Below are 15,403 nucleotides of genomic sequence, written 5' to 3'. Positions count from 1 at the left end.
GTGAATGCGTGTGTGCCGTGGTGTGTCTGTTGTTCAGTCAACCCCCCTGCAACGTCCCCAGCACAAATACACTCATATCACCCCTTCCATTAGAGAAACTTCAACCGTAAATATAAAGCAACTAATTGATGTCAGCATCCGTGAGGTTATTCTTCTGTTTCTTGCGTCCTTAACAAGATTCATTTATTAATTTATTTATTATTATTAAACTGTCATGCATTGCAGGTCTATTCTGAATTTCTTAAAAATAGGCTATAGGGGCCTTCACTATAGTACGATTCAAGTAAATAAAGTACTTATTTTGTGTTGGGAGCTCCCAGGTTTTCTCTAAATTCTTATAAAGATACTCTCCATCCTCTTCAAATGCTATATTAACTCATATTACGTGGAAATCTTTGTTCATACTAATTGACCTTCTATATTCACTGTTATTGGTTGTGGTCTGCCTTGTAAATAGCTACAGCAATGAAAAGACAGCATGAGTCTAGTTTATCACGTTACATTAATAATATAAACACGTACCCAGAAATGATCCTCTGCTTGCATTATTATTAATATTATTATTATTATTATTATCAGCTATATCTTGTTCTTATCATCTGCCTCTCTTTTAGCCTAATTGTCGATACGATATTGTTCATGGTGGTGCTTAGTAACTAGCATGATCATTGACATTAACATACGCTATAGGAATAAAGAGGCTTAAAGCGTTTTACTATGTGGATGAACGTCATATAGTTAACATAAACGTGCAACTAAGTATACTTCTACATGTAGGCCTACAGACTTGGCGCTTTTAGGAAAAACACCTAAAATGTAATAGATACACGAGAACGAATAAATATATTAGCCTACATCTTATAAATATAGCCGATCGTCAGAAAGGATTTACATTTAATGCAAACGCTGCAAATATAAACTAGCCTACTGTCGCTGTTCAGCGAGTACTGTCAATTAATGTTATAACTATGTGCTGTTGCTCCGTGTCTACATTAAAAGCCTTAAATTTCCAATGCAGGAAGTAGTACCTGTTTTTTGTGGCTACCTTTGAGTCCCTTTTGTTTTTCCCCCTGCGGTATGAAAACAAATTGAGGACGCATGGATATGTTGAAACAGCACTCTACAATTATCTAAAAAAAAAATTGACTGAGGTTATGTGGACTGTTTTCTTGCTAGGAGTTTGCTGGGGAAAATGAAAGCCATTGTTGACTGGGCATGAGCATTGGTGGATCTTGTGTATCCTTACGCACTGGAACAGGCGCTAAGAACTGCTCAATGATTGGCTGCACGGTTAATACTTATGCTGCTGTGGTTGGCTGCAGTCTCTAAAAAGGTTCAAGCTATTTTTTTACAGCTTAGTGTCTGTGGCTCCATAATTAATTGTAGCTAGCTGTCTCATATCGACGTGTTTTTAAGGAACATGAAATAGTTGTTGTGTTTTTTTTTAATTAGAGGAGTTGCCAGGGCAAGAGATTTGAAGTCCAACTGCTGCTGGTTGTTGCTACTCTATCTTACTTGTGATGTTGGATATGGGAGAACGGAAAGAAGTCAAAATGATTCCTAAATCATCGTTCAGTATAAACAGTCTGGTTCCCGAAGCCGTGCAAAGCGACAACCACCATCATCACCACCAACACCACAGAGCGGTGCATGAAGAAGAGGAGAAGACTCCTTTACCTGTCCAAGCACAGGAGCAGAAGTCGGAGAACACTTGCGCTAAAAGTGACAATTCATCCCACGACTCCTCGTGCGCGGACGAGAAGGACAAGCAGGAAGAGAAACGGGACTCGAAAGAAGGCGAAGGAGGCAAAGAAGGCGACAAGAAAAACGGCAAGTACGAGAAACCACCTTTTAGCTACAACGCTTTGATTATGATGGCTATCCGGCAGAGTCCGGAGAAGCGGTTAACCCTTAACGGCATTTACGAGTTCATTATGAAAAATTTCCCGTATTACCGGGAGAACAAGCAGGGATGGCAGAATTCCATCAGACACAACTTGAGTTTGAACAAATGTTTTGTTAAAGTGCCCCGGCACTACGATGACCCCGGGAAGGGAAACTACTGGATGCTTGACCCCTCCAGCGACGACGTGTTCATTGGCGGCACGACGGGCAAACTTCGGCGCAGATCGACCACTTCTAGGGCAAAGCTGGCGTTTAAAAGGGGCGCGAGGCTTACTTCCACCGGACTGACATTTATGGATAGAGCTGGCTCTTTATATTGGCCAATGTCGCCGTTCCTCTCGCTCCACCATCCGAGGGCGAGCAGCGCGTTGAGTTACAACGGTACGTCCTCGGCTTACCCTAGTCACCCAATGTCCTATAGCACAATGTTGACTCAAAACAGTTTGGGGAACAGTCACTCTTTCCCTGCCTCCAATGGCTTGACTGTTGACAGACTCGTGAATGGAGAGATTCCGTACGCCACACATCATCTCACAGCGGCCGCTTTGGCCGCCTCTGTGCCATGTGGGCTCTCCGTACCCTGCTCCGGGACGTACTCTTTGAATCCGTGTTCAGTGAACCTACTGGCGGGCCAGACCAGTTATTTCTTCCCCCACGTCCCTCACCCATCCATGACCTCCCAGAGCAGCACGTCCATGAGCTCCAGGGCCGTCTCTTCCTCCCCGCAAACGGCCTCCTCTCTCGCGTGTGACTCCTTAAGGCCTTCCCTACCTAGTTTTTCCTCCGGACTTTCCAGCGGACTTTCTGACTACTTCACACATCAGAATCAAGGGTCAACATCAAATCCACTTATACACTAACTAGCATCCACAGGATCAGACTGTAAGTGAACATTTTCCACCAATTTACACTGTAATATATAGGCTTAAAAATGAAAAAAAAAGAATGAACAGACAATGCAAGCCGAAATCCAGGTATTTTGTATTATTATTATTATTATTATTATTATTATTATTATGCATTTATTTCTGACTGTATACAAACGTCAAGTGTAGCGGAACTGTTTATTATTCCACTGTCAGCAACGTGCAATGCGACCAGAGTAAAAAAAAAGGATGAAGCATAGTTTTTTTTTTTTTTTTTTGAAAGGCAGTATGATTACTTTAGAATGTTTATTTAAATAGTTGTTGCAGTTTTGTCTAATTTTAAATGTTAAAATATCTAATAGCTACATTACAGAACAACCTCCAGTCATGTTTGCAGTATTATCATGTCATGAGCGCACTGGGGTGAGATTTTTCAGAAATTAACACAAAGTTTTATTTTCATTTTTAAATAAATATGTTCTAAGTGCACAATGCCCGTTCAAATCCGTGGCTCCTTGTGGTTTTGTTTTTAATACAGACTGAATACTTCATCTATAGTGCATTTTTTACACATATTAACAATACAGTTTCTTTGTAGACCAAAGAATGGGTATCAATCAACAAAATATAGTTTTTTTTTTTTTTTTTTTTTTTTTTTTTTTTTTTCCCCAGTATTCCTAACTTTACAGACAGTTCTGAATGGGACAGACGTAATGAATGCTTTTAGCTTGTGTTTGCATATTTACTGTATGTGGTCACCATCATGCAGGTCACATTCTTTTTGTAATTAGTGAAATGTCAATACCTGTTGTAATTATAGGTTAACTTTTGCGAACGTGTAACCCGTGTTGAGTAAATGCCTCATAAAACATTGAGTGATTGTTTATGTCGTCTTTAAATTCCATTGTTGTGATTTTGTGGTCTTATGCCCGTGTTTGTCGCTTAAACTGTTAACCGAACAAAATAAAAAAAAAAAGTAGGTTAAGTACATTTATTACGAACATTTTGTCTTTTTTGAAGAGCTAGCATTTATAGTCTGACAAGATACTGATTAGCACAGCGTGTTTAATAAAACATTTAAGCGACAGTTTGCGGGTATAGCCCAGCTGAAGGCCTCGGCCTGCAATGTGTTACAAACATACATATTTATTTTAGGAAAGGGGGACAAACAAATGACACAAACAAAAAAGTATATGTTGGGCTGTTTTTTGTCTTTTAGTGATAAGCAAAAAACGCAAAAAAAAAAAAAAAAGCAAACAATGGCATTCGATATGCTAGACTAATATTAGATTAAGTCGTAGGCCTAACAACCCTACCTGAAAAATGTGCCTGAAAATCTAATTCTTCCATTTCATTGCGTTACTTCATGCTAATGTGTTCTAAATTTTTTTTTTTTTTTCTGTAGCTTATTACACATTTATTACAAGCGTCTCATGGTTGTAGAGGCCTTACAAAGCAATGCATAACGCCTGAAAATCACTATCTGCTCTTCTCTTGTTTTTCAGCCAACAGAGTCATTAGTTGCAATAGTACAGAGCAACAACTTGGCTTTCAACACTTGAAGTCCAGTAATTTGTTCATGTTTTTAAAAGAGACTGTGCTGAATGTGTCCAACCGTAATGCAATAACCTCTGTGCTTTATACAATAGACCAGTGGAACTCAATATCTCCTCGCAAGATGTTATCGCTCAAATGTTAAACGGGGTGACCACTCAAAACAAAAAAAAAAAAAAGCAGAGGTCAAATTTAGAAGCATAATATATTTTATTTTCTTAGTAGAAATGCAAAAAAAAAAAAAAAAAAAAAAAAAAAACTTATTCTCAAGTATATATATACACACACACACACACACACACAAAAATAGGCTACACCAAGCCAAATCTTATATATATATAGATATATATATTTTATATATATTATATAATATTTCCCATTTGACGATAATTTGGCTTGGTGTAGTCTATTTGCTGAGATGCAAAATGCTTTTATTGTTAATGTTTTATTTTAAGTGTATCCTCCGTCCTCCTTATGTATACGTGCATATAGGTGCATATTTATACAGATGCAAAATAACTGTGGATTTAAATGTAATACTTTTACGAAACGTTTCAGCTGAATTTCCATTTAAATGTTTTCAATCTTAATTATTTTAGTGCAAGTAAGAATTACTAAGAGTGTAGGCTATGTATCAAAAGCAGAGCTTGCATGTGGTGGATGTTAAATGATGGTAGCATCCCGATCGAAGCATTTTTAATGGGAATCTGTGACAGCAAAATAATGATCCTTGGACAGTGATTGTTTGCTCTGAGTTTAATTGGTTTGCATCTGCTTCCGGTCAACAGCGTGAGTTTTCAACACAAAGATTAACCATTCTAGCCGAAGCAGAAACGAGGCCTAGAATCGCACCATTAATTGAAATCTGCAAGGGGATAATTTTCGGTTCGACGCTGTGGACCCATAGTTAAGATGAAACGCTTGTACTGAATTGTACAGACGTTTATGCAGACTTAATGAAGCGATGCACTTGAAATAATAGTTATTTTTCCTTTGTGTCTTTTGACAAGGTCTTGTAAGCAGGGTTTAGTCACAGGCTACACAAAAGGCGTGGTTTCTGCTTATTTCCCGAGGCACAGAGAGACTGCGGGGGGAACTGGGGACAGCACGCAAGCACATCAGCATCCTAATATCGCAGTATCCTGCTAAAATTAATGCATTAAACAAAATAGTAAATACAACAGAACACGTAGCCTACAAAAGCGATACTGTACAAAATATTCTCCCTGCACGTGGTTTCGCATATAAATTATAGCTACAATAGGCTAAATAATTGTCACTGATAAAAGATTTTGTTCATAAAATGACTCTGAAATAATTCTTTGAGCTCTATGACCGAAGCACTAATGCAAAAGTGCTACCTGTACGAATTCAAACAAACTTTCAAACTAATATCAATCAACAGCAACAGCTTAAATAAATATCCCCTACTGCTATTTGCACATGAAATGCACATTCAAAAAAAAAAATATATATATATATATATATATTAATAAATAATAATAATTCTTCCTTGGCGACTATGATAGTCCAGTTTTGCTGCTTGGTATTAGTTGTTTTATAAAAATGCCACTACAGCCCTATGAAGAAGCCAGGTTAGAATTTGTGATATAAATCAGTGTTATAATGCTCATTCCCTTTCGCCAATTCACAGATAATGGTGTGGTAAAACCAAGCTGATCCAACTCTGAACCATTAAAATATTTGTAGAATGCAAAAGACGCTTCCTCTCTTCAAGTAATATGAGCCAGACGAGCCAGGCAGAGTGAGGGCGCTAGAATGACGCAGAACTCTAGTGACATTAACTTAATATCTTTGCAAAATACATGGCCTCTCGTAAACTTAGTTTTCCCTGTGGCAAGACGAACTGTAATATAATTTACAAGCTGTGAAAAAACCCACAAGAGATAATACAGAAATTTGTTCCAACCACTAAACAGCCTTTTAATATTTTTTAACAAATAAAGGCACAAAGCACAAATAAGATGTGAAATGTTTAACTATTATTATTATTATTATTATTATTATTATAAATCGACAAAAACATTAACATTAAATCCAGTCAGTACTGGAACAGTAAGTTTTTAAACAAAATATTAAGCACAATAAAATCATAATGTACATAATTATCTAAAAATAATCACATTATTGTCAGAATAGTGAGTAGAAAAGTAGGTTATCATGTCATACAACTCATATAGGTTTTATTTATTTATTTATTTTTAACAAAAAAGACTTTTCCTTTAGCAATATAACACAAGATTTACTTTGCTGTTAGACCAAGTAGGCTAATCTTCTTTGTCTTTGGGTCAACAGGCTATTTTGGAAGAGGGTTCGTGGTATACCCCAGTCTATATTGTAGTAAAAAATTTGCTTAGTGAAAGAAACATTCGACAGATCGTGAATAATCGTTTTAATGAGTGTGTGTGTGTAAAGCTTCCGACTTAGTGAAGGGACCTGTCGAGATAAACAAACAACTTGTATCATGATGAAATTGGATTGTTTAAAAGAAAATGTAATTCTTCTAATTCATGGTCTCTCTGGAATTTTATATGCATAATTCTAGTTATTCCCGATACTTTTAAACTGATCCTAGTGTTTAAAGGCGTGTAGCTTTTATGACAAGAAGTCATGAAGTAACATTTTATCTCAAGCAGGGACAATACATCAAATTAAAAATATATTTTTTTTTTACTTCTTTTGAAAAAAATCTCTATTTATTACTAGTTAAAACACCACATTTGAGCGAATTATCCACTTTTTTTTATCTGTTTCAATGTTATCAGACAGGGGCTTTCTGTGTCTTTGAAAAAGAAATGCTACACTCTTACAAATTCGCTAAGTAGGCTAAGGTGTGACTAGTATTTCTATGAGAAGAGTTACAATCAGAAGACCAGTTTCACTCATTTAAATCCTTGTTTGTTTTTGGTCTAAATTGTCGTCTTGTTTTCCTACGGTTTTTATCCACAATGGAGGGGCAAGTCTCCACTGAGAGACTATTTGTGTTCCGGGTCGTTTGGACGTTAACCCCAATGGAATAAGCTGCCAAAATAAGTGTAAGATGCATCATATTTCGTCTAAGTAGGTTATTAATAAGTAAGTCAAGTTGTGAAATGCTTCATTTTAATGATTTAATGTTACAAAAGTTTTATTTCTAAGATATCGCACTCTCGTGTGTCCCTTGGCCTGCGCGTTCACCCCAGTTCTCTGTTATTTCTACCTCTATTTCTCCCTACTCCTTTCTCATTTTATCTGTCCAGCTCTTAGACTGCGCGTGCTAGAGAACATGTAGCCTATTTCTCAATAAAATATTCTAAATTAATAAATTTGCCAATATTCTCTCGCGCAATAGTCGTTTCATTTTCATTTCTGAAATGTTGTGCATTCACAATGTAAAACGGGGAAAATAAAGGTCAGCTTTTGGTAACTAATAATTTAAGACATTTTTTTTTTTTTTTTTTTTTTTGGTAGCCTACTGCTAAAGTGATAAAACGCCCAAGGGCATATAGCTACTGTTAAATGTTTCGTATATCATGCAGTTTTATGTTTGACATTGCTGCTGTGTTGCGCTTACATTTTTCCTCGGGGTGTATGTCTGACATGACATGACATGACATGATCTATCTATCTATCTATCCAACCAACCAACCAATCTATCTATCTACCAACCAACCAACCAACCAACTATCTATCTATCTATCACCGAATTATTTTACTATTAATTGTGATAGTCTGAGCTTTAATATCGTTTGTTCTTTTTAATAACAGACCCCAAAGCCATTTTTGGAGAGTTGTGTGACACATAAAAGACATGCGTTAAACCAATATGTTTAGTCTGGTGTATTTAGTCACAAGAAGGAAACACCACCTGGGATACATGATGTAATAACATTCATTCAGACTAATGAACAACAATTATCTAATAATAATAATAATAATAGTTGTTATTATTATTATTATTATTAATTATTTGTTTTTTATTATTAAATATAAGGTCAACGCTCTTTTGTCACTATGGTTTGTAAGTTTTTTATTTATTAAGTAAACAAATGTTTTCTTTAGGCTTAAACCTTACCAACAGGTGCCAAAATTCTTCTTGTTACCTGACATCACTCCTTCAGTTTTAAAGCACTATCTATCAAAAGCAGCCACGAGACAATGCGTGGAATCACAGCCTTCGTGCTATCAAATTGCAAACTCCCAGTGCGAGTTGGGTGTCCGAAACGGAACCAACAGGCTTACAGAAAGGACTGCTGATTGTAATGCTCGCGCCTCTGAAACGACTGATGGATTAATGCAACATTTTTATTTATTTATTTTATTTATCTATTTATTTTTTTGAGATGTCAAATCGGTATGAACTTCTTGTTGAATTAGACATTGTTCTGAAAGTTTTTTTTTTTTGTATGGTTTGGCTGTGAACATACAGATCTATTAAATGTGTCACAGCGTTATGCTGTAGGGTAAATGCTATTCATTTTAAAGCCACACTAACCTATAGTCAAAAAACATTTGTAGGCAAAATTATATATAGGGCTATATATATATATATATATATATATATATATATATATATATATATATATATATATATATATATATATATATATATATTTTATATATTTTTTTTTTTTTATTTTATTTGACTATATTAAGATTTCGCAAGCGATCCTGATTGTCAGTGTAAACACATAGACCCAACTAATTGGAATACTGAATCATATAGTGCTAATTTCTGTTTAATAATTCTAAAACCTAGCAAATTAAATTGTGGAGAAACGTACAGTAACAACAAAACGAATAGTGAAAATAGAAATAATGATAATAAACAGTTAGACAATAATAAGACAAATAAATAATAAATAACAAAATAAAACTAATAATAATAAAAATAATTTGTAATAATAAATAACAAAATAAAACAACAATAAAACTAGCCTAATAATAATAATGCAATGGTGGATCGAGGACCACGAGGATCTTCAATCCATCTTCAAAAATTAAATAATAGGCTAAAACCCATCTTAATTAATTAAATAAAATTGGAAGAAAGAAAGAAAGAAAGAAGAAAGTGGACAGAAAAAGAAAGAAAGAAAGAAAGAAAGAAAGACTCGTTCACTGTCAGTTTGGCCAATCGAGCACAGATGCGTCTATCGATTCTTTGGACTTCCGCCCTTGCTGGTGGACAGCACGCCATGGTGTCTTGAAAGACTAAATCTGAATGCAAAGTCTATATCAATACGTATCACAAAATGTTTACTGTTTGTTTTAAAAACCAACATTTCGGCTGTTTTTTAGACAAACACTAAAGATGTTATGTAGGTTATTCACTGGAGGCGGAGGAGACCCAGAGGAGGATGGGCTTGGCCTTTAAACGGTCCCATCATAAACACGCGTAGGCTGATAAAAGCCATGTCTTTCCTCTATGTTTATTTCAGTCGATCTATTCCTATAGGTCTAGGCTGTTTTTTAATTATTCTCACGAACTAATTCGACCGGTTCCTTCAGAAGAGAATGAAGATATTTTCCCTATTCCGTCTTTTGGGGTGAGGCAGGTTGTCTGTCAGTGAGGTATAGGCGACAGTCTGTCTACAAGCCGTAAGCTGATCTGCAGAGTGCTAGAGGAAAACGGGCAAGATTCCTGGCCTGCAAGCCGAGATATTGATCTACCTCAGCCACCTAAACAAAGCCTCACCTGTTTCCCCTGTCCATACTTTATTTTATGCAGTCTAATGCTTGTTTTGTTTGACATTTCTTTTATTTCCACGGATCCGAACTTTGATACACTTTTGGGAGTACTACATAAACACTCTGTTGTACCTGAACATCCAGATCTCACCAGCAGCATTAGAGACCTCCCTTCTCTCCCGGTGCAGAAAATTACTCCCCGTTGTCTTTACAGTTAGGCCTGAAAATAAAAGTTTTCATTCAGCGGCGCAGTGTCCAATAACATCCGACGTGAGATAAAAACTAATTACTCCATTATGCCCCTAGAGTTAATGTTTCATAAATTGGATCCACTAAAAGCTCCTTTATTATTTATCAGGCTTCGCTTTGGGCTGCTTGTTAAACATATCAAGATTACTTTCTGATCTTGTACAACTATTCGTCTGAAATGGTGTCGCACAGATTCATTCATACAGCCCTGCGCCCACCTCTTTTATCAGTATGCCTTGAACACGGCGCTGCTGACAGACAGCCAACCTAACCAGAGAGGAAAACGTTGCCTCTGCTAATTTAATTCCTTTGTTAATTTAGGATGCAAATGCATGCGGATTTGTTAGAGCCATAATATTTTACAACATGTGCACGAGCGAGAATTTTTCATCAGTTTTTATTTGTACACACACGACTTATACGCAAATATAAATCGGAACGAACAGGTGCCAGACCCTTGTGGCACGCCACGCATGCTTTGATATCTTAACGTGACGGTAAATAAACATTACTTAAATTCACGTCACTCGAATTACAGTATGAAATATTAACTTAGCCTACATGAAACATTATTATATATAGGCCTATGTTGTCCTGTATGTTGGCGTTTAATGTAGAATCATAATTTAAAGAGTTTACATCCGTTTCGTGAAATTACAGAAGTTACGAAAAATAGAAAATAAATGTTCTATTTGTTGATTATGCTATTTTCAATGTCCTTATTTGTTTAAATTTTAAAACATTATATTTTACCAATAAACAAACGTGTAAACACTAAGGTAGCAAACTAGCCCAAACTAGTTTTTGCACTGACTTCGTTTATCTTCTGTATGAGATCCTGATTGAATGCTATATGCAAAATGTGGTGGCTGTAACACTGCTCTTGATGATCATCCTTACACCTGTGGAATACTATGAATGGACAATACTCTAAATGGTGGCTGTGGCGTCATTCCAAAGATAGCAGAAAGATGTGGGTCATCCAAGTGCCCATGGAGTATCTCATCAGTGGATCACTTTCTGAGGAGGGGACACTTTTTATACTGATTAAAAAAAAAAAGAGACTTTGGCTGCTCAACAAACAAGGCAAACTTCTCTATTGCCAGCCTGCAGGAGATTGTATACAGGAAGATGTGTTAAGATGTCTGATTGTTTGAGGATGTTACAGAGACAGGTCCAAAGGATTTGGGCACAAGAGATCTCTTGAGATGAGATTGCAAAGCAATGGTGCTCTAATTTGTGAGGCATTGTTGACTGAGATCAAGGGGGAATTCCGCAGGACGGATTGGGAGGAAAGATGCCGAGATCTGAGGGAGCATGTGTGTCTATAAGGTAGCTCGCTGAGCACACAGGGCTACCAACTACAAACTGGGGGTCTGTGGGTTTGATTCCCCAGTGGAGCACCAAAGAGAATGAATGGGCAACAGAAGGGTCCTAGTGTATAGTACTACCGTTGTGCACCTGAGAAAAGCACTTAACCCCAAGTTGAGTGCTGCATCATGTTACTCTGGTCCCCTTAACCCCTCCTCCATCCAGGGCACCTTCGCAAAAGAGAAACTGTTCTCTAAAAGTTTTCCCAGGTTAAATAAAGGTATAAGGGGGAAACGGGAGTATTGATATTGTGAGGAAAATCTGTCTGTTTGCTTTGAGGTGCAAGAGATATTCCTTTGAAGAAATAATAATGCCAGTATTAAGTGCTGTGAGGCTCTGAAACACTGAGTAAACAAGAATTTGCAATTTTTCCACCCCAAAGCTTTACTTCTTTTTAAGTTGAACTTTACATAGTGTACAAGTAAACTGAATCCCGACATGAAGTTTGAAGTTTTATATAAATCAGGTTTTCCAAATGAGAGTGCATGAGTTTGGGATTTAGAGGCTGGGAGGAAATAAGGGTGTTTAAGGTGCCTCCTATTGACCTCAGCTCTGTCCCTCTGATGCTCTGTGCACAAACCCGTGACACGATGAATAGTTTTCACTATTCATCCTTGTCAGAGTGACTGCACTTCAAGGAGGACCAGAGGAATGGAGGGAGACAAAAACGAAGGAAGACAGGGAGATTAAGTCACACACATTATTTGGATGTGACTATCATGAAGATGTTGAGGCTGGCATATGGTCTTCAACATTTGATACAAATGTGGAATTCGGTATTATAAAGTAAATCATAGTACTAAATAAAAACAACATTTCTGTGTAACCAGCCATTAACTTAAACAAATGCACATTAACCTGTGCAAACTTACACAAGCTCATTGAAATTCAAATTTATGTGATCAAAATTCAGCAGCTTAGAAGAACACTGCATTATTCGGCAATAAAAAGAGTCATTATTACTGTTCACTGAGAATCTAAAATGTTTTATAATACAAAGCAGACCTTTGAAAACAATTAATATCTGTCCAAGTGGTAAGGTGTCATTATATAGGTGATTTGTTGCTTACTGACAGAAAATAAAGTTTTCATCAAAATAATAAAAAAAGATTGTTGCTAAATGTCCCTTATTTTGTTTTTGGAGATATTTAACACAAAGACAGGGAAATGGCAAAATAGAATTAAAGTTATAAACTTGTTTAATAATACAAAAAAAAAATGTCATTTCTTTGATATATCCATCAAGACTCTGAATGTTTTTATTTTTGCTGTCTGTATTACTCTACATCAACAAAGAACTTGTTGCCTTATATCTGCTATTGAGAAAATAACTTGGGTGTCCTATAAAATGTCCTATTAATGTCTTATTCGAAATATTAAATTTTTTCTGTATTGTAATAAATTCCCTATTTAATTTAAATTGTTTTGATTTGTTTAATTGTAAAATTTACAGATGTTGAAGATGTTTTGCTGTGCTCACCCAGTTCCTATATTCACAGTTGTCAGTATGCTCTCAGTACCATTTCAGTAGCATATGTTTTTTCTTTTTAAATATAAGGTAAATTTAGCTATATTACTGTTATTTTGCCTTATGATAAATGATCTGGCATCTGTTAGTGTACTGTGTCACAATTTCTTTTAGTGCCAAAGAGGCAGGGGGGAGGGGGATAGAGAGATGTGCATAAATTGAAAAGAGAAATAACAGTCTTAAATTTGTCATTGTCTTCCTCCTAGATGTCTGGCAGTGCGTGCTGCAGTAGCCTGAATCCACCCTGTGATGCGTTACTCACCCATGCTGAGAATGTTTACAGTTGTAATCAAGGTCCATGTAACTTGTTTGTGAAATGTTTTGCCTTTATGTTTTAGAGGTGCTATACAATTTGCAAATAGTAGGGCATGAAGTCACAGTTTGATTAAATTGCTGTCAGTACAAAAAAGAAAGAAAAAGAAAACAGAAGCATTGTACAAAACCTAGACTGTTATTTTGCATCCCTTTATAGGAGTTTAATTTTTCTCCCTTTAGACAATCTTATTTAAATTAAATAGAAAAGAAAACCTTGGCGTTGTACAACAATTTGCTTTGCAATGCAATGTTTTGTGACATTTTGTTTGATGTCAAGACAGTATTCCCCTGTTGCTAATGTTTTTGCTGTAAAGGAGGAAACATGCTGATCTACTGTGACCCAGTAAATTGTTACTTTGGGAGATAAAAACATATCTGTTGTCTTTGATTCCTTCGGGGAGAGAAGCCTTTGCATGACCACTGAAGCTTCTAGAGTTCTGTATTTCCTGAAATGTTTCCCAACATTTGGCCAGTTTGCTGACAGAAATGAAACTGATGCCTAAATAATATCAGATTTGTGTGTGTTTGTGTTTGGCAGCTTGTAAACGTAAGAAAACCTTAAACAAAGGTCTCCTTAGACACACATACACACTCACACACACACATACATATGCAGGGAATGCAATGGATCAGTGTCACAGCAGCTATTTTAATTAAGAGATCTAATGCATTTATTTAAAAAATAATAATAAACTTTTATCAAGCCATGGCGCATTTTCCCCATGTGATATGGGAGGTTTAAGCTTGCACACTTTTCAACACCCAAATGTTTCACTCACTGTAGACATTACAGGTCTCAAGAGATATCATCTTGAGGGTGTCTTTTGTTGTCTGCAGTTTGAAAGTAAACAACACGTCTCATTGAAAGACAACTAATAGGCCTACATCATGGAGGTGATAATAAGAGTTTGTGTTGTTTTTCTTGTGTCAAAAAAAAAAAAAAATATATATATATATATATATATATATATATGGTCCAATTTTGTATTGGTGTCTTTAAGTACTATGTATTTATGTAAAAAAAGAGTAATGTTTAGGTACAGTGCACTTATTGTGTTCATGTTATATTACAAACCCCTTTTGCTACCATTGAAGATGGACATTTTTAAGATTAGGGTGGGACAGGTATGGTGGTATGGTAAGGTTTACAGATAGCCTGATATAATTATTGATGTAGCTAAATAAATTAATCACATAATAAGAGGTATTTTTAAAATATAAGTATTATGTAAAAACATGTATGTTCACAATTAGTGCATTGTATCAAATGATTAATTTAAATAAGAGGTGCAACAGTTCAAGACACATTATATAAAGTGGGCCATATGTATATTTATATATTTTATTCTAAATATAAAAATAACAATATATGACATGTATTATACAAGTTGTATGTGTATATTATAATTATTATTATTATTTACATATTTCTTTTCTCACCACAGTATATGATCCATCCAAATATAATAGCTAATTTCTGATGCACTGAATTGCCTTATTAATATGGATGCAAATGTCTACGGGATAATAGCAATAGAGTGGTATTTCCTTTCATTTCTTGACTTATAATAATAATAATAATAATAATAATAATAATAATAGTAATACGTAACCTTAATCTAGATTGTGTTCAGACACCTCCATCTATCTATCACTCTCACACACATAAAACGATAAGGCTACAAGAAAAGTTAACAATCATTTCAAAAGGGATCGCACTTCAGTTCGTGCATGAGTAATCAAAATAAATCAACAGTGTAACAAATTCTCTGAATGAGCGAGGACACAATCAAGGAGGAATCGGAAGGAGCAGCTATGCCGTATGTGTTGTTTCTTCAGTCAAAAAACAGTCGCAGTCATCATCAGTAAGTTCGTCACAGAGACTCAACACGGAGGAGCCGAGCCCAAGTCACACAATTCCCCCATG

At 35.8% G+C, this 15,403-nt stretch overlaps 1 protein-coding gene and 1 pseudogene across 1 annotated transcript; both read left to right on the top strand.

Annotated features, from left to right (window-relative positions):
- Window positions 1-14,349, top strand: part of LOC109051444 — a 31,712-nt pseudogene extending 17,363 nt beyond the window's left edge.
- On the top strand, window positions 1,306-3,428 carry LOC109051448 (forkhead box protein G1-like). The gene has a single exon (XM_042774566.1). The coding sequence runs from the start codon at window positions 1,521-1,523 to the stop codon at window positions 2,763-2,765; it is 1,245 nt and encodes a 414-aa protein (XP_042630500.1). The 5' UTR covers window positions 1,306-1,520; the 3' UTR covers window positions 2,766-3,428.
- Window positions 14,350-15,403: the final 1,054 nt, after the last annotated feature.

The sequence above is a fragment of the Cyprinus carpio genome, chromosome A17 (assembly GCF_018340385.1).
Source record: "Cyprinus carpio isolate SPL01 chromosome A17, ASM1834038v1, whole genome shotgun sequence".
Taxonomy (NCBI): Eukaryota; Metazoa; Chordata; class Actinopteri; order Cypriniformes; family Cyprinidae; genus Cyprinus; species Cyprinus carpio.
The sequence above is the reverse complement of the archived record's forward strand: the minus strand, read 5'-3'. Positions and strand labels throughout refer to the sequence as shown.